At 34.8% G+C, this 25,600-nt stretch overlaps 1 protein-coding gene and 1 long non-coding RNA gene across 12 annotated transcripts in view; both read right to left on the bottom strand.

Annotated features, from left to right (window-relative positions):
• Nucleotides 1-13,200, bottom strand: part of LOC123542168 (mitochondrial coenzyme A transporter SLC25A42-like) — a 28,859-nt gene extending 15,659 nt beyond the window's left edge. Inside the window, exons 1-5 of one of the 11 annotated variants that reach the window (XM_053531734.1) lie at nt 13,087-13,151; nt 8,467-8,577; nt 6,047-6,113; nt 5,186-5,398; nt 611-719 (exon numbers count right to left, since the gene is read on the bottom strand). In XM_053531734.1, the coding sequence (XP_053387709.1) occupies nt 611-719; nt 5,186-5,371 (295 nt within the window). In that variant the 5' untranslated portion in view covers nt 5,372-5,398; nt 6,047-6,113; nt 8,467-8,577; nt 13,087-13,151. Of the gene's footprint in view, nt 1-610; nt 720-5,185; nt 5,436-6,046; nt 6,114-8,466; nt 8,578-12,875 lie in introns of all 11 variants that reach the window. The other 10 variants (XM_053531733.1, XM_053531737.1, XM_053531728.1 and 7 more) reach the window with 10 other exon arrangements.
• An 8,212-nt stretch (nt 13,201-21,412) lies between these two features.
• Nucleotides 21,413-24,376, bottom strand: LOC123551092 (uncharacterized). The gene is made up of 3 exons (XR_006686342.2): nt 23,593-24,376; nt 23,115-23,289; nt 21,413-22,678 (listed from the first exon to the last, which is right to left on the bottom strand). It is a non-coding gene; the product is annotated as an uncharacterized LOC123551092 (long non-coding RNA).
• Between the last annotated feature and the right edge of the window lie 1,224 nt (nt 24,377-25,600).

Genomic DNA, 25,600 nt, shown 5'->3' with positions numbered 1-25,600 from the left:
TGCTTAGCTAAATCTGTTATTTCAGATGCTTGCTTTTGCCCTTTAAGATCTTCAATGTTGACCCTATCATCTATATCAGTGAAATGGTGAATATCTTTATCATTTACTTAAGAAATAATATATCTCATCCAGTGATTTGTCGTTGAATAAATCATTGTTTGGAGTTCAGATGCGAAGGAATTATATCACGAGTGATATAATAATACGCATCTGAATGACAAACAATGATTTATTCAAGAGCAAATCACTAAATGAGATATATTATTTCGATTCTAACACGTTACCAAGGACTTTAAAGTACATCCTTGACGGCATTTATAAAATATTTGCCCGTTTTCAACTGGTTTCTTTTCCAGCGCGCCGCTATATGCAGTTTAACGCTATGACGTAATACTGTGACGTCAGAACAGTGATCTGTTGTATAATAATTCACTGTTTACAGTCTTCTTTGTTTAATAGGAAAATGAATCGGATCGTGTTAGAATTATTAATAAACCTTGATAAGGTGTTAGATTTGAAACAATATATATCACAAAACAATTTGCAGTTCAGAGGCACGGGAATTATATCATGAAGGTGCATGAGAAATATAAATTCATTGATTTCTTACTCTGAAAGTTGATTTTGGTTCTATCCAAGGGTGCTATTGTCGTTTTTGCTATGGCACCAGCAAACCCACCCGCTATAAAGGAGGTAAGAATTTTGTTATGATTCGATACCTGAAAATATAAGATAAATGCAGGTAATTAAACAACTTTTCTAAAATCATTGAAAAGTTTGCCAAATACATGTATACAGGAATTTTTATGCACAAATTATCCAATTCAATTTTTTGTTTACTAACAAATTATGCAGCTCTGTAATGCAACTCAGGTATTTCAACCTTTATCAGATATTAAAGTGGACTTTCAGATGTGAAAATGTTTGTGAATGTATTTCTTCAAATTAAGAAATTCACAAAAATGCCAGTAATGCCAGTAAGCATTATTTCCACATTTTCCAAGACAGAAAGTTATAGTCAAGTAGAAATAAACAAACTTAAATTTGATACTTCAATTTTTGGGGACTCACAAATATTTCTACTTCCTAAACATCTTGAAATGGCAATCTGCAAATATGTCCACTTATAAAGAATACTACAAACATATCTCCCAAACTTTTGAAACCTGATTTGATCCTATATAAAGTAACTTGTGTTAAACTATTTAGGCTTTTTTTGTCAGATTCCTCTCCTGCTTACAGAGATAAACTAAACAAAAGCTTTTTGTAAAATACATATACATGTAACATTATTATGCCATCCCCTAATGTCACATGATGACTTGTCAGAAGTACCTAAAGAACCTTTGCCCTATAACCCAAAAACAAGGAGCTATGACCCCAAAACAAAACTGGTCATCTTCTGACTACTGACTTCCATTTCTAGACCCAGATTCAAACTGGACCTTGAGATCATCAATATTAACATTCTGACCAAGTTTCATGAAGATACAGTCATAAATGTGGCCTCTACAGTGTTAACAAGCTTTTCCTTTGATCTGACCTGGTGACCTGGTTTTTGACCCCAGATGACCCAATATCAAACTCGTCCAACATCATATTAAGGGTAACATTCTGACCAAGTTTCATTAAGATCGGGCCAAAAATGTGACCTGTAGAGTGTTAACAAGCTTTTCCTTCGATTTGACCTGGTGGCCTAGTTTTTGATCCCAGATGACCCAATATCAAACTCGTCCAACATCTTATTGTGGGTAACATTCTGACCAAGATTCATTAAGATTCGGCCAAAAATGTGACCTGTAAGCTGTTAACAAGCTTTTCCTTCGATTTGACCTGGTGACCTAGTTTTTGATCCCAGATGACCCAATATCAAAATCGTCCACGATTTTATTGAGGGTAACATTCTGACCAAGTTTCATTAAGATTGGGCCAAAATTGTGACCTCTAGAGTGTTAACAAACTTTTCCTTTGATATGACCTGGTGACCTAGTTTTTGATCCTGGATGACCCAATATCGAACTCGTCCAAGATTTTATTGAGGGTAACATTCTGACCAAGTTTGGTTAAGATTGGACCAAAACTGTGACCTCTAGAGTGTTAACAGTCAAACTGTTGACAACGGACGGATGACTGACGACGACGGACACAGGGCGATCACTAAAGCTCACCTTTGAGCACTTTGTGCTCAGGTGAGCTAAAAGGGAGGTACTTCAAAAATGGGACCAGCTAGAGTTATCAGTCCTTTTCACTGCATTTCCTCTCACTGACCTCTATCAATATTTTTACGTTATTAGCTTTGTATTGGGGAAATATGCACAAGTTCTTCAGCGGAAATATTGCGCGACTTTAGCAGCACAAATATTCTTCTGCTGAAGAACGAGTGCATATTTCCTGATGCAAAGATAATAACATTTTTATTACATTCGCATCTACACGTATAAATATAACGTAAAAATCATAAATTTGTTCAATAGCCTGAATAAGATTGACAATACTGAACTAAATAGAAAACAAGAGGACCATGATGGTCCTGAATCGCTCACCTCTTCCAACATGATCCAGTTTTGAGTATGACGTCGTTTTTTCTATTATTTGACATAGTGACCTAGTTTTTGAGCTCATGTGACCCCGTTTTGAACTTGACCTAGATATTATCAAGATAAAAATTCTGACCAATTTTCATGAAGATCCATTGAAAAATATGGTCTCTAGAGAGGTCACAAGGTTTTTCTATTATTTGACCTATTGACCTAGTTTTCGAAGGTATGCGACCCTGTTTTGAACTTTACCTAGATATCATCAAGGTGAACATTCTCACTAATTTTCATGAAGATCTCATGAAAAATATGGCCTCTAGAGAGGTCACAAGGGTTTTCTATTTTTATACCTACTGGCCTAGTTTTTGACCGTACGTGACCCAGTTTCGAAACTGACCTAGATATCATCAAGGTGAACATTCAGATCAATTTTCATGAAGATCCATTGAAAAATATGGCCTCTAGAGAGGTCAAAAGATTTTTCTAATTTTAGACCTACTGACCTAGTTTTTGACCGCAGTTGACCCAGTTTCAAACCTGACCTAGATATCATCAAAATGAACATTCAGACCAAATTTCATACAGATCCCATGAAAAGTATGGCCTCTAGAGAGGTCACAAGGTTTTTTTATTATTTGACCTACTGACCTAGTTTTTTAAGGCACGTGACCCAGTTTCAAAATTGACCTAGATATCATCAAGGTGAACATTCTGACTAATTTTCATGAAGATCCATTCAAGGGTATGGCCTCTAGAGAGGTCACAAGGTTTTTTCATTATTTGACCTACTGACCTACTTTTTGATGGCACATGACCCACTTTCGAACTTGACCTAGATATCATCAAGATGAACATTCTGACCAATTTTTATGGAGATCCATTCACAAGTATGGCCTCTAGAGAGGTCACAAGGTTTTTCTATTTTTAGACCTACTGACCTAGTTTTTGACCGCACATGACCCTGTTTCGAACTTGACCTAGATATCATCAAGATGAACATTCAGACCAACTTTCATACAGATCCCATGAAAAATATGGCCTCTAGAGAGGTCACAACGTTTTTCTATTATTTGACCTACTGACCTAGTTTTTGACCGCATGTGACCCAGTTTCGAACTTGACCTTGATATCATCAAGGTAAACATTCTGACCAATTTTTATGAAGATCCATTCACAAGTATGGCCTATAGAGAGGTCACAAGGTTTTTCTATTTTTAGACCTACTGACCTAGTTTTTGACCGCACGTGACCCAGTTTTGAACTTGACCTAGATATCATCAAGATAAACATTCAGACCAACTTTCATACAGATCCCATGAAAAATATGGCGTTTAGAGAGGTCACAAGGTTTTTCTATTATTTGACCTACTGACCTAGTTTTTGATGCCACGTGACCCAGTTGCGAACTTGATTTAGATATCATCAAGGTGAACATTCTGACCAATTTTCATGAAGATCTTGTGAAATATATGGCCTCTAGAGAGGTCACAAGGTTTTTCTATTTTTAGACCTACTGACCTAGTTTTTGACCACACGTGACCCAGTTTCGAACTTGACCTAGATATCATCAAGGGGAACATTATGACCAATTTTCATAAAGATCCCATGAAAAATGTGACCTCTAGAATGGTCACAAGCAAAAGTTTACGCACGCACGGACGGACTGACGGACGCTGCGGGATCACAAAAGCTCATCTTGTCACTTTGTGACAGGTGAGCTAAAAATAGTGCAACAACACACACTAAATTACGTTACCCACACGATATGAAATTCTGGCGTCAGTGTATGGTAAAATATTGACGTTTCCGGTACCAGTGTAACTTAACGGAGAATAGAAACAAGTATTGTATAAGCTAAGTATCAAGTCAATACCTTACAGAGTATTCAAGTTATGCCACAGACAAGGTTTTCAAGGGGAGATAATTAAGAAATGGGACCACCTAGATTATGGTTCCTAGTCATTGCACTGCCTCTCATTAAGCTCTATCATTGTATAAGGTTACAACTTGGTAACTTCCAATAATGTTTTATTTATCCTTCAGACAAGAAGTGTGACAAATGGACAGAAGGATGAATGGACATGGTGGTGACTATATTACAGACGAAGTATAAAAATACCATCCTTCATATATACTGTAAAATCACTTAATGTCGTGGAAACAAATTCTTGTGATATCTGAATCCATCCATTTTTATTTATCAAGACTCATTTTGTTTTTTTTGGATTTAATTTCATTGACAGAGACAACCATGAACTATGTGAAGAATGATTTCAAATGAAACATCAAGGGGAGCTGTGGTCAGGTAGTTAAGTGGTTGGCCACCCAGCCTGGAGGTTGGGGTTCAAGCTCCACAAAGGTCACAACCATGCCTTTTCATATGACACCATACTGCTTTTTTTCCCAGGAAGCGGACTAAAAATTTATTTAAATAAGCTCTAGGCTTTCATCATAATTAAGCTAGAACAGAAACTAAACATTAACCTTTAGCCAGCTGGCAGCAAGTGATTCTGCCTTTGCGAACAATGCAGACCATGATCAGCCTGCACTCTGTAAATTTTCAGTAAACACCCCTTTAAACAATAAGTGGTATCACCCAAACTGAACGAAAGACCAGTCCACTTTAGAAATTTAGCAGGGTTAAGTACCTTCTGGTTGATATCATGCTCTTCTCGATGGAAATGTTCATCATGATGATTGTTATGATTATGGTGTTCTTCAGAACCTGCTAGGACTTCTGCAATATCCTCTCTGCCTTCACTGAAATCTTCATTCTGTCTGGTACCCGGTTGTGCAGCTGTGTTAAGTACCACTGCATTCTCTCCCCTGTCCATTGAAGACCTGGTTCAAGCTCCGTGCTACTTTTTGTGGAAGAAAGGAGTTGTTATTTATCATTTTCTATAGGAAAAAAAATAAATTACTCAAATAAATTAAAACATTATAGATATCAAATGACCCGTGTCATGAGAAAACCAACATAGTGGCTTTGTAACCAGCATGGATCCGCGCAGTCTGGTCAGGATCCATGCTGTTAACAGTTTCTCTAATAGCAATAGACTTTGAAAGCAAACAGCATGGATCCTGACCAGACTGCGCGGATGCGCAGGCTGGTCTGGATCCATGCTGGTCGCAAACCCACTATGTTGGTTTTCCCATGGCATGGCTCAAATGACACTTTAAACTAAACTGCGATATTCTTGAATAGTTTGTGCACTGTCCCAGTGTTTTTAATATAGTTTTGACTTATACACCTTAACTGTATAGGTCTGACACTACGTATAAGCTCTGACACAGTGCTGATTCAATCCCATGTCAGAAATAAACGGTGGATGGTCTGACATGACTATTTCATTTAAAAGGAAAATAATGTGGAGTTGGCGACAAACCTTCAGCTCTAACTTGTCTGTTCTAAAACAACTCAGTGTCAATTTTTTCTCAAAACCGACAGAAGTCTGTAACTTGATTTGTAACAATTCTGTTATAAAACTATGAAACAATTTTTCTCTTACCTCTTAAAATGTCCTGTGTTTTTACTCTCCTTTCGTCTTTCTACAGGCTGCTATTTTACATTTTTTCCTGAAATTAAAAATGTTAGTCACAGTTCTACTGACCATCGATAGATCTGATCTACAGTCCAGGGCTTTTGATCAGGAAATTGGGAAGAGTCCTAGGCCTTTCAATTTGGGAAATTTATCTGCTATAATTGTCCATTTTGGGAAAAATAATCAGCCGGAAGTAGACAGTAGCTATAGTGCGCCAAAAAATCGATACCAGACAATTATTAATACTTCCTCTGGAAATACTAAACTGTAATCAAAATCTTAACCATACGTTGGCATGATTTTAGGAAATCTAACCTTGCATTTTGGAAAATATCTCAGCCCCAGTTGGGAAACAAGAGCTGTCACAAGAGACAGCGTGCTCAACTATTTCGATGCTGGATAGTGAAACTCGGCACATATGAGGAAACTAGAGCTGTCACTGGAGTGTTTAATGACTCCAATTGTGGATGAAGATATTGCTAAATAACCTGAGTCTATGTCAAAAATATCAACTCAAAGTAATAAGAGAGGTAAAAATAAAATGTATCAAAACACTATATAAGTATATCCTAAGCAAAAAGGGGCATAATTCATTAAATATTGGTGCCAGAGTTATGCAGCTTGTGTCATATAGTGTGGGTGATGATGTTGAACAATTATTTTAAGTTTGAATCAAATCCATTCAGTAAGAACAGAGATAGAATGAAAGTGCATCAAAACTTTAACCTGAAAATCTAAGTGAAAAGGGGGGATAATTCGTAAAAAAATGGTGCCAGAGTGATGCACATTGCGTCATATGATGTGGGTGATGATGTTGAACAACTATTTTAAGTTTGAATCAAATCCATTCAGTAATATCAGAGATAGAATGAAAGTGCATCAAAACTTTAACCTGAAAATATAAGTGAAAAGGGGGGATAATTCGTAAAATATTGGTGCCAGAGTTATGGCCCTCATGTCAGATGATGTGGATGATGATGAGGAATAAGTATTTCAAGTTTGAATCAAATCCATTAAGTAATTACAGAGATAAGTTGATAAAAGAGAAAGTGCACCAAAACTTTTACCAAGGTGGGGACGCAGAAAGACGCCAACGCCGACGCTGGGGCGAGTAGGATAGCTCTCCTTATACTTCGTATAGTCGAGCTAAAAATAGTATATTTTTGAACTGGAAAGTGGCCAAATATAGGCCTCTGTTATATCAGGATGAAAAGCCCTGTATACGGTACTTTGCACCACTGTATAAAGTGAATTAAAAGGAAACCAACTTTAAGAATTTGTGACCCATAGCTATTTGCATCACTGGATTAATACTAGTCGATATTCTTGCCTATATTAAAGCAGCGAGGCAAAATCAGTGATCGAGCAGAATTTTTTGCCAATGCCCAAAAAATCCTTTCAAGGAAAAATGAATAAGACTGACTAATTACAAAGCCTACTCATATGCACGAACATTCCACATTATGATATTGCACAGATGTCATTAGATAACATATGACATTACTCATGCTTAATGTGTAAAGTGTTCTTAAAATCATTCAAAAGGCATGACACTTAGCGGACCTGGATCTAGCACTAAGTGGGGTAGGTGTTGAAGAAGTATCTCCCTGCTGTAACAGACTGCAAAATAGTCAGACTGCCCGGGACAACCACTTTATGGCTCTGACAACCACTTTTTGAATGTTTGCATGCCCAAAGGAAATCACCAGAAAGTATTCCGGTTTTTAGGTGGATTCCGGTTTAATGTGTGACCGATATACTGAATGAGATATATACTACCGATTTAAAAAATGTGTACTTCTGGCACGTGCACAGACCGTCCGACATTGGATTTTTTGGAAGAATACGCTTTTTCCTTGTGCCTAATAAGCGTCCACATTAAATTTTAATGATTTATAACTTGTCTGAAGCGCAACGTCTTCAGGTTTTTTTTCCGGCGGTTTTTATAGCCGTTATTCGGCTATATTCCCAATGCCAAAAACTATGTATTTTTCCCAAAATTACTGCAAAAATTCCCAATCTACATTCTGAAAAAAAAATTCATCAAAATTGCACAAACATTGACCAAATTATGGACAATTTTGTAATGGACGTGTGTACAATGTGAAACAAGTGTATGAGAAAGTGCTTAAACACATCCTTACTATATGCTATGGGCCTAAATATTTCCCAATACATGTCAAAATTCCCAATTTTGAGGGTATAGGCTATGTTCCCAAATCAGCTAGAAAAAACCCTGGTCTTGGACATCAATACAAATATGGACAGTGTTGTTTTTATTCCAAAATCTACCATTAAATTGATAGGGAATCTACCCTGCCCGAAGCGCAGAAAATCAGGATAGATCCCTCTACAGTAACATGCGATATACTGAATGAGATATTTACTATTGGCTTGAACATTGTGTGCCTTCAATCCGTGCCATCATTAGACCTGTAGTTCTTTTCAAATGTTATGGGACGAGTTTAAGTTGGATCGATTTCTGATTGAGGCAGTGCCTTATTTCATATAAGGCATGAAATGAAAACAGAATGAAAATAATCACTACAATTTCCCGATTTACAGTACCCTATGACTTACATGTTGAAATCATGCAAAATTTTGAAACATTTTTCATCTTTCTTTTCATCAGTAACATAAAACGAATTCCAGACAGTTCCCCCCAAGACTATTCCCCCTCTGACGATTCCCCCCCCAAACTGGGGGGGAATTGTCACCTTATTTTATTTATATTATTTTTTCTTTATATTGATGTAAAAATAGCTTTTTCTTACTATTTTTGTTCTAAGGTGAGCTTTTTATTATTCTACATGATGAAAAATGTATTACTCTTTGACCTGGTTACTAACAGTTCATTGGATAATTATATTTATATCCTTTATTCTGTTAATCTAGATTTTTTAGTTAGACATTGTGAAAATATTCTTAACATGTGTTAAAAAAGAGTATCTATGGGGTAAAGGGATAAATCATCTTTGATGATGATTGATGTTTTAATCAAAGGGCTACATATTATCTAATTATAAGCTTATTATTGGATAACTTGGATGTCCTTTACCTTTTAGGCATAACTGAAATTAGCAAGGTTCAAGATTTATTTGGCATAATACATTCCTTTGGCCATTAACAAATATAAGAAACAATATGGGTATAAATATATAGTGCAAAAAAATAAAAGTGTATGCATACAATAAACAAACATATAAATTACAAAAGTGTGCAGGGCTAGCGCTGTGCCTGAAAAAAGTTTGAGCCAAATTTTCACGCCACGGATCGAAGAGGCTCGCATGCCCATTCTGTGTCCATGACAGGGCTTTGGTAGGGTTCACAGGGGGCTTTGCCCCCTGAAGCTTTTGGGCTTTAAGGTATATCCAAACAAAACATATATAATAATTTTCGTGAAATTATGTGGTATCATTTTTAAGTCTATGTTGTGTGGCTTCTTTAATAAACTTAGCTATCTTAAGACGCAGCTTAGCATTTTTTGAAGACATTGAATAATTAGTTTTCTGAATAGTCAGTGGGCCATTGTGTATTACTATTACCGAGGTTCTTCTTTCTAAAATCTGTATACTGAGTGTAGGACAAAATCCCTTGGTTACATATCTTACATAGTCTGTTACTTCTTTCTATGTTATTATATCTACCCATCTCAATTTCCAGCTGATGTGAACTAAAGTCTTAATCTCATGCAAGTAAACTTTTTTCGTAAATCAGTATTTGAAATTAGAAATCCAAGAATATCCCTACATCTTTTGTGATGTTTTTGATATTTAAAAAAAAAACTGATACTGACAATGAAATTAAATTATACTTCATTTTACATTATTTTTGAAAGCTTCAGCCAAATTCAGCCAAAAGACTCAAAAAGACACAAATATCGCATAAAATCTGAGAACGCCAGAAAATATTGGCAAAGATTAATGAGTGTCAGCTCAATACTTATGGACAATTATAACCCACAGGACCACTGCGTCCGCTTTAGTTGATTTTATATATAATGTAGAATATAATAAATACTTCCATCTTATAGAAGGATTATTTACACATGAAACAGGAAATAGTACTTATAGTACTTGTATAAAATAAATCTCAAACCTTTTTTTTTTTTTTTTTTGGATATTTTATTCCAGTAAAAAAATCAAAACCTAAAATGTATGATAATTAAGGGATACTTACAAACAAATCATTGTTCCTTTGATTTCTCAATATGATTGAAAGGTGTTGATTACCAGAATTGCGTATTGCCATTATTGCAATAAACAAATTTAATCAAAACGGTAACCAGTCAATCTTTCAAACCTCTTGATTGAATTACCAGCTGTAAAACAATGATCAAAGCTGACATTGATCAATCAATAATGATATTGTTGTTGTTACATTTTAATTATGTTCTATGTGTTAGGATTATGATATCTATAACAGTCAGGGGTGTAACTGTTTTAAGTTATGTAACATATTTCAGTTACTTTTTCAAGCATTTTATAACCTGTATTAGTTATAAAATATAAGCTAACTTAGGTAAGTTATTCAAAAAAAGTTTGCTGTTCTCACAAAGTGACCTATACAGTGAAATAAGTAGCAATCTGTGGTTAATCAAATTCTCTTTTAGTCTGATCATGACCTGATAAGCATAATGGGATGCTAAGAGTTTTATAGCTTTAAACCTTTTGCGTAAAACTTTAACTGCATAGCTGGAAAGATAAGAGTTCAAGGATTCAGGAAATAATTGCATTAGTCACATTCAAAATGAGGAACTGGCACAGGAGGGCTTTGTAATATTTTATGATAACTGAAACAAGTTATGAAAATATAAGCAATAACTCAAATGGGTTATAAACTGCGATAACTTGAAACAGTTACACCCCTGACTGTACAAACAATATAACAATTCGTCCATGTATAATGACAATTATCAGTATTACTAACTTTGTGTGATACTTTTGATGAAGCACTTGTTGGAAATTGTGATAAACCAAAATTAGATAATGCCAATCTACTTCTTGTTTTAAGAATTTTTTCAAAACCTGTATTGTAAGGATATAGTACTTTTTATCCAGAGAAAACACTATTACTCCATGCTTTTTGGAATGAAAGCAAACCAACACATGTAACATCCTTAATAAATTTCATGGTGAATTCCAAGGACGTTTCAACTTGTAAAATTGTATTGATATTTCATCGCTTTTTTAATTCATGTTTGCCGCTTCGTATTTGATCGAGGGGGAATCATCTTGGGGGGGAGGGGGGGGAATAGTCTGACACCCACATAAAACATAGGTATCTGTAGAGTCAGTGTACCCGGTTTCGCACTGTACGCAGGTTCGCACACCCAGTAAATTCATGTACTTTGAGAGAATAAAGCAGAAAATTCAACAATTCTTTGTTATTATTTCACAAAACTGAGTTATTCCCTACATAATTTTACACAAGGGGTCCTTCCCCACTGGAGCCTCGTTCTGGTAAGTGCAGACGAAAACAATAACAATATCAATGGAGACCAGTAGGTCAGTTGAAAAATATTAAGTTTCATGAATATTATGACTATGCAAAAAAACAACAAGGTGCAAAATAAATTGAAAAATCACTATTCCATCATACAGGTAAGTATTTACCTACTACTTTACCTAAACGAAAAAATATTTCAAGTTATTCAAGTTCTCCCAACCTGCAAAATGCCTTCAGCTTGATTGTTTGCATTACGTTTTTATCAAAACAGAGAACTTAATCGAATAATTAGACTTGTGGGGGTCTTTTGTGATTCAACAGCTTATAGGAGAGATCGCCATGACGTCACGCATAAATACCTGTTTATCTGGTGGTGGGTAAAACAAATGTTTTTACACCGTTTGTGTATGGGATCTGAATTTTTTAATTTTTAATAACTTTTTCGCTTATTTATGGATTTTAAAAATTAAAAAAGTTTTGGAATGCTTAGGATTTTCATATTTTCCCATTTAAATATCTTTTTAAAATGAATATCCGTTTTAAATGACATAAGATTTTAATAGCGGCGTAGCGATCCTCCAAACATTTTGAAAAAACACTGTAAGTTAAGCGTTCATAATTAATCCATTTAATTTCGAATTTATAATCAAAAGTAATCAATAAATTGCTTGTTTTATACACTTTCCATTGATCAAAAAATTATTGATATTATTTGTGTTTTAAGAAAGTTTAAGCCGTTAGAAAAACATCACTGTTTACAAAAAACATGGACGCTCGGCGTCGGCCCACCTGGTCTTTGTCTTATCAGTTCTAAAAATAGAAAATACAATGGATTTGTTTACAAACATGATCACTCCTATATTGTTTTATTTTTGTTTCATGTATTCAGTTGTTTTAACCTTTTCTGCTTTTAAAAGTAAAAACGGGGTTTGGTACCTAGCTTTCACTTTCATAACTGCTTTTAAATTTCACTTTCAGATGTTTTATTGGAAAATATATGTTTAAAATGAATTATATAAATGGTTAAAAAGTTAATTAATATTTTTCTGTTGACTAACTGCATTGTTATCACTGGGTTCTATAAATAGCAGGGTGTGCGGAACCAGGTACACTTAAATGTAACAACTGGTCAAAATATGTTATCCGAATCAAGTACACTAAGAGGTATGACGTCATTGTAGTGGGAAGTTAAACTAGCGTGTTTCAAACCGAAATAAGTGTGTTTATTAAAACATATAGAGGTAAATTCAAATTTAATCATTTTTAGCTTGATAGGAAGGTATTCTTTGGAAATGTGTGCGAAACCGGGTACACTGACTCTAAGATATTAAGTATTTTTCCCACTTACTATATTAAATGCTGTAGATTTTGCAAACTGGTATGAAATATAACGAGGTTAAAACTCATTTATGACCTTGGCTTTATTTATGGACGCTGTGTGGAAAAGTTACTCCTCGTTGACAGATCTGTCAGTGAATTTTAGACAGTGTTCAGTTATGCAAAGGAAATTTTCAGTAATATGCGTTTAACTTATGCAATAAATTTCTGATAAAAGTCACCTTCACACAAAAATATCGCTAGAATAATGCAAAATAAACAGAAAGTTACAAAACAGAACGTTGTTGTTTTGATACATGGAAAAAGGCAGAAGGTATGCAACTGAGATCTAGGTCGATGAGAGGCTTGATAAAAAAGGTAGACTATAGTTTATAACGAATAATTCCTATTATTGGTGTCATCATCTAGTACGAAAATAATCAAAGCCTTGAGATGTCTGGTGGTTGCGGGTTTTGCTAGATTTATTTTAATTTTAGGTAGGTAGGCAACATTAATTATTCGTCGTCACTTTCAACCTCCTTAAATTCACTTTGTGAAAGCACCATCTATTTACCCCTAGAATATCTAACTAGAGATGACACCCTGGGCAGATATGAACGTGAATAGTCAAATACCCGATCAGGTAAGATTCATCTAGACCAATTGCCACATCTACCTCAAATACTAAGCAAAAGGTCAAGACTCCCAGACCTCCTAAATTAAAGCCTGCAGAGCGTCTCTCTATTATAAATGTTAACTGCCGTTCCATCAAAAACAAAATCCCTGATCTACATCAGGTTATTTCCCAGGTTAAGCCGGATATTATATGTATGACCGAAACTTGGCTCAAACCAGAAATACGAAATTCAGAAATTCTTCCAGACCATTTTAATTTTCAAATATTTAGAGATGACAGGACAGAGGGCCAAGGAGGTGGTACCCTCTTAGCCATCTCTCGCTCCCTTGTCAGCTCAGAACAGTCTCAACTCAGGTCAAAATGCAATTCTGTCTAGGCCAAACTTTCCCTCAAAGGTATTAAAGATATATACATCTCTTCCTATTACAAACCTAAGGAAGATGATGAAACATCTATCTGGGTCCTTGGTGATTTTAACATGCCTGGTGTTGACTGGACATCAGAATCCATCTCTGAAAACTGTAGGTACCGTAACTTGTATACCTCCTTTCTTGAAAATGTAGTTAATTTCAACTTCCAGCAAATGGTCACAATCCCTACTAGAGGAAATAATATCTTGGATCTTTTCCTCACAAACATGCCCTCTCAAGTCCATAACACCACTACTTTACCCCCTTTAGGTTCTTCAGATCACGACATTGTCTTTCATGAGATAAAGGTTAATAGAGGCCGCCCTATACAAGAGGTCAGAAAAATGAAATGCTACAAGAAAGCAAACTGGAATGGCCTCAAACAAGACTTTGAAATGTTTTCAAAGCAGTTTCTTGCAGCAAATCACACTGATCCAAACACTGCTTGGTCATCATTTAAGGATGAGCTAAACCGCCTTAGCTCTATCCACATCCCAACTAGATGTACTAAAGTCCGTCGTGATCTCCCATGGGTTACTCCTGCCATCATTAGGCAAATAAGGAAACGGGACCGTCTGTTTTCCAAAATACAAAGGTCAAATTTCCACTCCCACTCTGCAAAACTGGTCAAAGAATATAAATGCTTAAAGGGTAAAATTCAAAAAGATATTAGGACTAGCTACTGGCAGTATTTAGACACTATAATCTTCACTGCCGACTCCAAACCAGGTCAAAACAAAAAGTTCTACTCATTTGTCAAATCGAATAGGACAGAAAATAGTGGTGTTGCTCCTCTCAAAAGTGAAGGTCAAACATTTGTCGATCCGACAGCAAAAGCAAATATACTCAATCGGCAATTTGAGTCAGTTTTCTCACGGCCTCAGCCCCTAAGCCTCGCCCAGTCATGCAAACAACTGCTAACCCCTGTAAATAAACCAGTCATGCCCAAGGTCAACATATCTCAGGAAGGTGTAGAAAAGCTCCTTAAAAGTCTGGATCCAAGTAAAGCCTCTGGCCCAGATGAACTGCCACCTAGGTTATTGAAGGAACTGTACTTAGAAATAGCCCCTGTCCTTACCTACATATTCCGAATCTCCCTCAATACTGGTATTGTCCCCAATGACTGGAAGCATGCAGTCATTGCCCCTGCATATAAAAAAGGCCCTAAGTGTAAACCCTCTAATTACCGCGCCATATCCCTCACATGTATTGCCTCTAAGTTAATGGAACACATTCTTGTTTCCAACATCATGTCCTTCTATGATCAGTGTAACATTCTCAGTCCCTACCAACATGGTTTCAGGTCAAGACACAGCTGTGAAACCCAGCTAATAAGTTTTTCCCAAGAAGTCAGTGACAGCTTAGAACAAGGTCAACAAACAGATATCATAGTCATGGACTTCAGCAAAGCTTTCGATAAGGTAGATCATCACAAACTAGTCAACAAGTTACAAAGACTAGGTGTCAATCCACAGGTCACTTTTTGGGTCATGTCCTTCCTTCAGGGTCGCACTCAGCAGGTTGTCGTCGAAGGTCACAATTCAGACAATCTCCCCGTCCTCTCTGGGGTCCCACAAGGCTCGGTCCTCGGACCTTGCCTCTTCCTCTCGTACATAAATGATCTGCCTGAAAGTGTTAAAGGCAAGGTGAGGCTGTTTGCAGATGAACAATAGTCTATGTTACGGTCAAATCAAACAGTGATGCCCAAGCCCTACAGCAATACCTTTTCAGTCTCGAAATCTGGGAGTCTGATTGGTCCATGGAATTCAATCCAGATAAGTGCGAAGTCCTAAGAATCAGTCGCAAAAGAAACCCTGTAATATTCCCATATAAGCTGCATGACATCGAGTTAAAATCGGCTGATTCTGCCAAATATTTAGGCGTAACCATTAGTAAAGACCTATCATGGATCAATCATATCAATAATGTAACATCAAAATCAAAAAATTCCCTAAGATTCCTCAAACGTAATGTCAAAACTCCAAATAAAAGAGTCAAAGAGGTTGCATATAAAACCTATGTTAGACCCCAGTTAGAGTACTGTTCCACCATATGGCATCCATGGCAAAAATACCTAACCCATAAAATTGAGCAAGTTCAAAGATCTGCAGCAAGATATGTCTTTAACGACTACAATTACACCAGTAGTGTCTCCAAAATGATAAATAAACTAAACTGGCAAACCTTAGAACAACGCCGTAAGATCAGCTCAGTTACTATGTTATACAAGATCCAACAACACCTTGTTTTTGTTGACCACAGTCACCTTAGACCTACCAGAAACTTGAACTACTTGATACCGTATTCAAAGACACAGTATCATGCAAACTCCTTTTTTCCCAGAAGCATACGTCTGTGGAACAGTCTCCCCGTGTCTTTGCAAGCTAGTCCCAACTTAGAAGTATTTGTTGGGCAGCTACCACCCTTCTATCAGTTCTAATGCAACTTCCTGCTTTTACTTTTAACCTGACCTGTAAAATAGTTATTTTACTTTATCTTTGAGATGTACATAATCTCTGTATTCTTAATATTTTTAACAGCTATCCCTGACAAAGCGCCTGCTAGTTATAATCGATAACGATTGTTAAGCAGTATAACACAGACATATATTTTAAATGTCAATCTCTAAATATATACATGTATAAGAAACAAATACTAATGCGCCTCATATCTAAGATAAACCCTGCCTGACCTTACATGAACAGCTGGAAGTCAGTGATGTAACCATGGGCTGGAATACCTAATCATTGACATGTCTTATATAATCTAAATGGCCAGTGTGAATGGATAGAGGATGAATAAGAACTGCTTGATCATTGATAATTCATCCGCATTGTTCATGAATGGGACTACTTTGTGTAGCACTTGAACATATCCTTTGGATGTGATTTGGAATCAAATAAAGATGCTACATGATTGTCAGAAATACACTTAACTTTGGTAGCGGGTTAACCCGCAACCAAAAAACAACTTATAATCTACATCTACAGTGTGCTTCCCAACAATCAATACTGATTATATAACTGGGAAGCGCTTGTCAGGGACAGACTGGTAAAAACAAGCTCAGGAAAAAAGAGCTACAGTTACTTAGAAGATCCAAAACATAAATATAGATTAGAAAATTACAGTTGCCAGCCTCGCATTGAATAGAATCAAGCTGAAACAAGACTGTGTGTACATGGTAGTCCACCCCCAGGAGCGTATTGTTCTTGGAAAAAGGATTTGAAATGGTATTGTGATACGGCGTTGTTCAAAGCATTACCAGATGAGATCTTTAAAAGCATTTGAGTGACGCTGCTTGTTTGGCCATAGTTGTTACATACTTGTATCGAGCTGCAGATCGATGTACTCGTTCAATTTTGTATGTGATGGATCTTTGCCAAGGGTACCATATAGAAGATCAATATTCAAGCTGTGGGTGGACACATGTGTTGTAAGTGGTTTCTTTTACTTTTCTGTTGTTTGTTTTGACATTTCTCTTGATGAATCGAAGTGATGTTGTTTGCTTTTGATGTGAGGTTATCAATACGTTTTGACCAACTGAGATCTTTAGTTAGTTTGACGCCTATGTATTTAGCAGCTCTGTTATTTTTAGTGCTATATTATGGAGTGTATAATAAAAGATGATAGGTTTTATCTTTCGAGTAATCCTCAGTACCTTACACTTATCCGGATCGAATTCCATTGACCAGACTTTTTCCCAGGCTTCGAGGGAATGGAGATCATTTTGTTAGGGATTGGGAATCAGTGGAGGATTTAACCATTAGATAGACAATTATTATAGTGTCATCTGGAAAAAGGTGTGACTTGTTTTTAATGGACTCTGTGAGCTCATTTACGTAGGCTAGGAAGAGACATGCAGAGCCTATGACTGATCCTTTAAAAACCTCGGACAGAATAGGAAGTTCTTCTAGATGAAGCCATCCACAACTACTCTTTGGGATCGGTCTTTGAGAAATGACATGATCTGCTGGGATCCATACTAATGGATGGACTCCCAGGGTATCGAGCTTATGAATCAGTTTGTGGTGGTCAACCTTGTCAAAGGCTTTACTGAAATACATTTCGATGACGTCAGTTTGTTGGCCATTTTCTAGATTGTCAAAAACCTTTTGTGTGTAACTTATAGGTTGTGTTTCACAGCTACCCTTACCAAAATATCAGGCTTCCGGCGAACGTTGCGGCAAATTTGCCGCAAACGTTTTGGTGAATTTGCCGCAAACTTTCTTTTGGCAAACTTTTACCATGCAAATTAGTTTGCAGTAAATTTGCCGCAAACCTAATCTGTAAGGTAAAAGTTTGCGGCGAATTCGCCAAAACCTTTCTGGCGAACTTCTGGCAATGTTCTGGCGAGCTTTTGGCAAACTATTTATGCAAATTAGTTTGCGGCAAATTTGCTGCAAAAATATGCAAATTTGTTTGCCGCAAATTTGCTGAAAACTTCTGGCGCTAAAGTAACAGGCACTTCGTTTTTGAAATACAAAGGAATCTTGGTTTAACAATGTATTTTCAAGAAAAGAAAGAAAAGTCATATTTGTCTCTTAAATTAGCAAAAAAATATCATATGCTGATAATAATCTATTTTTTCTAAACAATGATACATAAAGAATTACAAATGTATGAGATCAGTATGATAAAATATTGAAATGCTCCAGAAATTTTACCTTTTATCTATCCTTCATTCTTTCACTTGGGTTGTCTACGTTCGTTTTGCAGCTTTTACTGGCGACAACGCATGAAGCTGGATGTTGTCTTAGGTTATATTCACAAGACAACAACCAGACATTACGTATTGTACCAGCATTTTGATCTATCCTTTACTTTTGAAGCCGTTTTCCATGACAGAACTTTTCAAAGTTTGTAAATGTATCCCTGTAAACATGAAGTCATTGGGCCAACGACGGAAAACCGTCAAAGGATAATCGTTGTTGGGCCACTGTTGGCCCAACAATGATTAATAAGTATTGTAAGTACAGCTGTTGGGCCAACGTTGAACCAACTTTAAATGTCAGTCAAAGATATCTCTGCATTGGCCCGATATTGATTTTCAGGGAAAGACTTATACAGAGAAAACATCGTTGGCCCAACGTTGGGCCAACGTTGGTCCATTAGATGTAATGATATAATAATTGTATATTTTACAGGTCACTGTTTTATCACAAACCCCCACAGGTATACACAGGTTGTGTAGTTGTAACATGCAATATTTAATTAATTATTAAACACTTTTCTGCACCAGTTCGTAATCAGTTAAATTTGGGCTAATTAAACTAAAAACTTATCTGCAGCCGTAATGATATTTTGAACTATTTCAAATCTACTACCTTGAAAGAATTGTGAAAAAGGTATTGAAAAAAACCCTTACTAACTCTGTAACAAATATCTAATTTTATACAATCATAAAATGTTTACAATAAATCTGTTGAATATTCCAGAACATGAACTCTCGTTAACCCGAGTTATGTAAGAAATCCCAGAAAATGTGGTTAATTTTACTCTCTAGGCCAGATTTCTACCTTTATAGACATGTGAAGTAAAGGAAACTATTATACATGTGATAGGTCTAGATTTAACAAAAACCCGGTCTTCCAGCTATAAACTGTAAGTAGAAGTTGTTTTTTTTTTAAATATTTTTTGATAAAGTTATGGAATCTTATACAGAATTTCTTTTTATATCCTGTATGCATGTTATATCCATATGACTTGAACATATGTTAAATACTTATATATTTAAAGCTGGCGGATGGCACTTGTGTTGAGTATTAAATTCTGTAAATAAAATAACTCATTTTCTTGTTAATTCTAACATATTTTTCTCGGTTAAATACAGACACAAATTAATTTCATACATTTTACGCAAGTTTATGTCCAGATGTTTATGTGCATTTCTTTAGTTATTGTTATCAATTTGACGTAGATGGTTTAATCAACATTATGATTTTTGTTTTTACAGGGTGCTGTTCAAGGGAGTAATAATGGAGTGCCTAGCACTGTGGTGCAGAGGAAAAAAAATATAAAAAGCTGCAACTTCAGTGAGAAAAGAAAACAAACAAACAGAACTTGGATATATAATGAGTTAATATACAGACAGTAATTCACTTTAGTAGGATTTAATTAGTGACTGAAATAAGAAAAATATTTAGATTTATAAAAGACTGGAATCAATATTTTACATGTTGTAGTGATGAAATATTCTGTTATATTTCTTCAGGAAAATTGCAAACAAACTTTAAATAAATGTTAGATTTCTTTTTGTTAAATGTTAACAAAATCACAACTATTTGAAAATAAAACATGTATTAAACAATGCTAGTTTTAGTCTTTTTTCAATTTCGTAATCGTTGGGATAGCGTTGGCATCCATCTTTGGCCAACAAAGAAACAGAGTTGGCCCAACGTTGGACCAACCGTGATAGACGAAAAAATGCTGTTGGCCCAATGAAGGGCCAACGACGAGTGTAGGATATCAGTTGTTGGCCCAATGGAGGGCCAACAATGAGTGTAGGATACCAGTCGTTGGGCCAACGGTGTACCAACCGTTGGGCCAACGTTGCGCCAATTAGCAAAATGGCGTTGGGCCAACGTCGGAAATCTTCGTTGGGCCAACGAAGAGTCTGCCGTTGGCCCAACGTTGGGCCAACGCATGTCTGCTATCTGGGATCCAGTTTTCACGACTCATGTCAACAATTCCTTATTCCTTCATTTTAATTTCCAGATGTTAAATTCCAATTTCATTTGATGTAGCAACCTTCATAAAGTAATTCTGCCATGTAAATCCACGTATCTTGATGTATAATAATGTAATTTTGACTTTTAATCTAGAGCATTTATTGATGGAAGTGTCTAGGGGTACGGATCCGTACCTCTAGAATCTGATTCTAGAGGTACGGATCCGTACCTCTAGACAAGCCTGTAAGGGGTTTTCTAGGGGTACGGACTTCCGATTTTCTAGAGATTAAGGGTCATTTACATTTCAAATTTTGTTGAAAATGAAATAACAAATAAGACTTCATCATAATTCACCTTAAACTTAAACCTAAATGGTTTACAGACAACACCGTTCACCCGATTTGTTACATTTTCTTTCGAAACGTAAATAACCGAGGAACACCAAATAAATCATGAGGATTCGAACTGGCAGAAAAAATACAAGTATTTATGTTTTCCACACATTTGGTAGCCGTTACGAGATACAAGGGACGTTTTCACAAACAGTTTTCTTTACTTATTGTCGGTTAATTGATTATTAAACAATCAGTTCCGTGCCGATTATCATTATATCTTGTTAAATAACAAAATAAATAGGTGCATATTATTATGTTTGATTTGTTTTTTTCTGCTGAATTTCAAATAGAAATCATTTAAGGGTTACATGCACTCACTTATATGTTATCAACAGTTTATTTTACAACAAACTAATCGGCACGGAACATTTTATTCATTTGGAGTTCCTCGATTATTTTGGTTTTGAAATAGAAGGTAAACAATCGGGTGAACGCTGGTATCCCATACGAAAAAAAATGGGTAACAAAAGGCTGAAACAAAAGGCAAATAAAATGTTATGTTTTGAAGACCTTTTATTAGCCTAGCAAATGATATGCAAATGAGATAACAAAAGGCAAATAAAAGATGAATAAAAGGTAGTAACAAAATACTAACAAAAGGCATTCACATTCATTACATGAGAAACAAATTGCAAATAAAATATAGGAAACAAAATATGAATAAAAGGCAGAGAGACCTTTTATTAATATTTTGTTTCAAAGAAACAAAACATGAATAAAAGGTAGTAACAAAATACTAACAAAAGGCATTCACATTCATTACATATGAGAAACAAATTGCAAATAAAATATAGGAAACAAAATATGAATAAAAGGCAGAGAGACCTTTTATCAAAACATAAATAAAAGGTATGTCATCAATTGCCTTTTATTTAAGTTTTCGTAAGAACACATTAATCAAACACTATTGACAAATCAATATATACATTTTTATACATATATTTATGATCAAAAGAATAATGTAAAAAGTTATTTAAATGCATGCAATTATCAATTTCACAGCAATGAACAAATACTGTAAGATAACCAAAATGTTTGTTTTGCCGAATTAAATAAATTCTTGATTTTGAATTAAAAAAAACTGTCCAGATATCTTGCATGATCCCAAACATAAACTAAAACTAGAAAGTGTTTATGTCACAAAAACACCCGTCTGTACATGTTCCATGGAAAAGTTTGGAAAAACGGCATGAAAAAAAAAAGTCTGAAAATTAATTTAAATTTAAACTCACATACCCATGGGAGCAGCCCTGTGAAAATGCAGTTGAAAGTCCATGGAACTCTTTGAACATTGGAAATCATCGCATTGAAGTTGAAGGAATTTTTTAGAAGAATTCTTTGCAAAAGTTTAGAAAGGTTTGATGAAAAACCATTGGAAAACATTGCTGATATTGACACAAAACAAAAAAAGAAGAAATAGTATCATTACAAAATTATTTTAATCTAATGTTGAGACAGATCTGGGTTTCATAAAAAACAAAAAGAATAAAATTCAAAGGGGAATAACACATCTGCCAGCGACTTTTACACTTGTGGTTAAGAATAATAAAAATTCACTTAGCTTAAATTTGAAAATTAAACTAAAAGATTATTTGATAGAAAATTATGAATACAACAAAATCATTTTGGAGTATTGCAGGCTCAATACAAGGTGGCATCAGAATGTCTCTTTGCTTTTCCAAAATCACCACCAGGGTCAGGAACTTCATTCCAGCCATGCATTTCTGAAAATGATATAACATAATTACAGAAATGAGTTATATTAGTAATTGCGATTAAAATATAATTTTAGGCAATACAATATTCCTAACTTAGTACAGTAGTATGTGAAATGACAACTCTAAAGCCAGTTTTAAACATTCTACATGTATCAAAACCATTTATTTATTTATTTATTGGACACCGAAATGAAAATATTGAGAGCACCACCTGTGGGTACTATCCCTCATCTGCTTCACCATAAAATAATGCAAGTTTTTTGTTGTTTTTTGTTTTATCAGACAATCGTAAAAAGAAATTTTAGAATTTAGAACTGACAAAATATTGGTGTATTATGATCAACCTTTAAATTCAGTGTGAGGCTAACCCCGACAAAATAAACAATTTATCAACCTTTTATAGTAATTGTATAGTATAAGACTGTTTGCAAATTTAACTTACAATTTAGTTGAAGTATTATGTAATTTATGTTTGATCCTTGATCGAATTTCTGTCTGTGATCTTGTATCATCCTGTAGCATAGTCATGCACTGAAGCGATCTGATTTCTCCAACTACATCAATTCATACATATAGGCATATACCTCTAGTAACTAGATATATGCACACTCTTTCACCTGAAAATGTTTAGAGGCTGTTGTAAGTCCTAGGTTCAGGGTGATTTTACTAACATATTTGTACTTTTTAAAAAAAAATAATTGAGAGCTGCAACAATTAAGTATTGAATATTTAACTGTTTTCTTAGAAGCATTACAAATTATCTATCATTCACATATACCTGAAAAAGTTACCTGTAACCAGGCGATCGAAAGTTCAATCTACTGAGATGAATAAAGTTCCTGCTTCAGACTATTTATTCAAGATCTGTGACATATAGCTGTAAAACTTAAATTTTACATTAGAAAGTTTGAAACTCTTACCTGATATCTCTCTAAAAGCATTTTAGAGTTTCAAGTTAGCTTTATTCCATTTGCCTCCAACAACATGAACAATGAACTTCCTGTTTACATTCAAATTTTTGTATTCATGAGCCATTTTCTTTGGTACAATATATAGTTACTGAAGGGAATATCTGTGTTCTTAAAATATATAAGTATACAGTTCATGGGAAAATTTGACCATTTATTTTGCTCACAGCATTTGCAAAGATCTCAGAGAAAAGAAAACAAGCAGAAAGATGGGGATTATTTTTTGGTGTACAGGTGTAAAACGGTTCAGAAGCCTGTATTTTCATTGGTCCTTATCTTGATCAGATAAGCTGTATCTCTGTACGTGTGTTAACACATGTGTATACATTGAACAGCAGTATATCAAGTGACTGTAAAAGCAGGATAATTAATCATTGCCAATCATCAAAAGAATAGACTAATTCATTTATGAGGATGTAACATTATATCAAAAGCATATCATTTACAATTTGTTGTACTTATGAAATGACTTTTAATGCCTATTATCTGGTGCTGTTGTTTGAGGTGTCCAATAACCAAAAAATAAATAGCTTATATAATTTATAAATAGGACCTATTTTCAATGATATATCTTGTTATATTAATTATAAATAAAATGATAGAATTCTAATTAACATATTTTTAATATACAAAATGAAAACACTGACATAAATTTTAATTAGTTAGATTCCTTGTTTCATTTCAATTAATTTGGATACCTAGTATAATCTAAACAAATCTTAAGATTTTCAATGTAATCTTTGCTGCAATTTAAATAAAAAAATCTTACTAGGAAAACTTTAATTGCATTATCTTAAAAAATTCTAAGGAATTCTATGGAATGAGAAAAACATTGGAATTGTTTTTTCAGGAGAAGTTTTAATTATTATTTCAAGTGGTCTCTGTTTATAGATTGTCTCTCTTAAAGCTGATTATGTATGATAAAGAATATTATGCATTTGCAAGTGCTCAGTAGCCATTTACTTACTGACAAACCTTTGCAATCGTCAGAAGTGTATAATTATGTATATGAAGAACATAGTGAATGGTAGATGTAGCTCTAAATTCAAAACAGCAGCAGCAGCAGTATTTAGCCAATATCAATGAAATATGAAACTAATTTGTTTATGCTAGATTTTGTGAAACAAGTCGTCCAAACCTACAAATGTATTGAAATATGAACAAAACTTCTTGTTTTTGAAAGCAAGTGTAATGAAATACAAACAAAATATGTAAGTGTTGATTCTAAGTGGAATGAAATACAAACAAATGGCAACATTTAAGAATATAAGTCCAATACAATGCTAATAAAAGGTAAATTTCAAATTATAAGTGTAATGAAACATTAATAAAAGGCAGTATCTGAAACAAAAGGTAAACAAAATGTATTACTCACAAAATCCTTAATAGTCTTTTGTTAGTATTTTGTTAAATGAAAGGCTTATAAAAGGTTTTAACAAAACATAGAAGTACCTTTTGCTAGCCCTTTGTTTGCCTTTTATTGACCTTTTATTAAATTTCTTTTTCGTATGGGATCTGTAAAGCATTTAGATCCAAGTTTTAAGTGAGCACTGGTTATAAGTCTTATTTTTTTATTTCATTTTCAACAAAATTTAAGATATATATAACCCTATATCTCTAGAAAAAGGAGGTCCGTACTCCTAGAAAACCCCTAACAGGATTGTCTAGAGGTACGGATCCGTACCTCTAGAATCAGATTCTAGAGGTACGGATCCGTACTCCTAGACACTTCCTTTATTGATTACAAGGTCATCCGCCATCTTGTTTTACACGGTGGATAGCTGATAGTTGCTAAGAAGCTGTTTACATTATGAGACATCAATTTAATGTTAGAAAGCGCAAGTTTGCCTGTACGAAAAAAGGACCTGTTTCACAGCTGTAAAACGTCTGTAAAAGACCTGTATTTTGAAATTACAACTGTAAAAGACCTGTAAGTGGAAAAATGATCAGAAATACAGTT

The sequence above is a fragment of the Mercenaria mercenaria genome, chromosome 19 (genome assembly GCF_021730395.1).
Source record: "Mercenaria mercenaria strain notata chromosome 19, MADL_Memer_1, whole genome shotgun sequence".
NCBI lineage: Eukaryota > Metazoa > Mollusca > Bivalvia > Venerida > Veneridae > Mercenaria > Mercenaria mercenaria.
The sequence above is the reverse complement of the archived record's forward strand: the minus strand, read 5'-3'. Positions and strand labels throughout refer to the sequence as shown.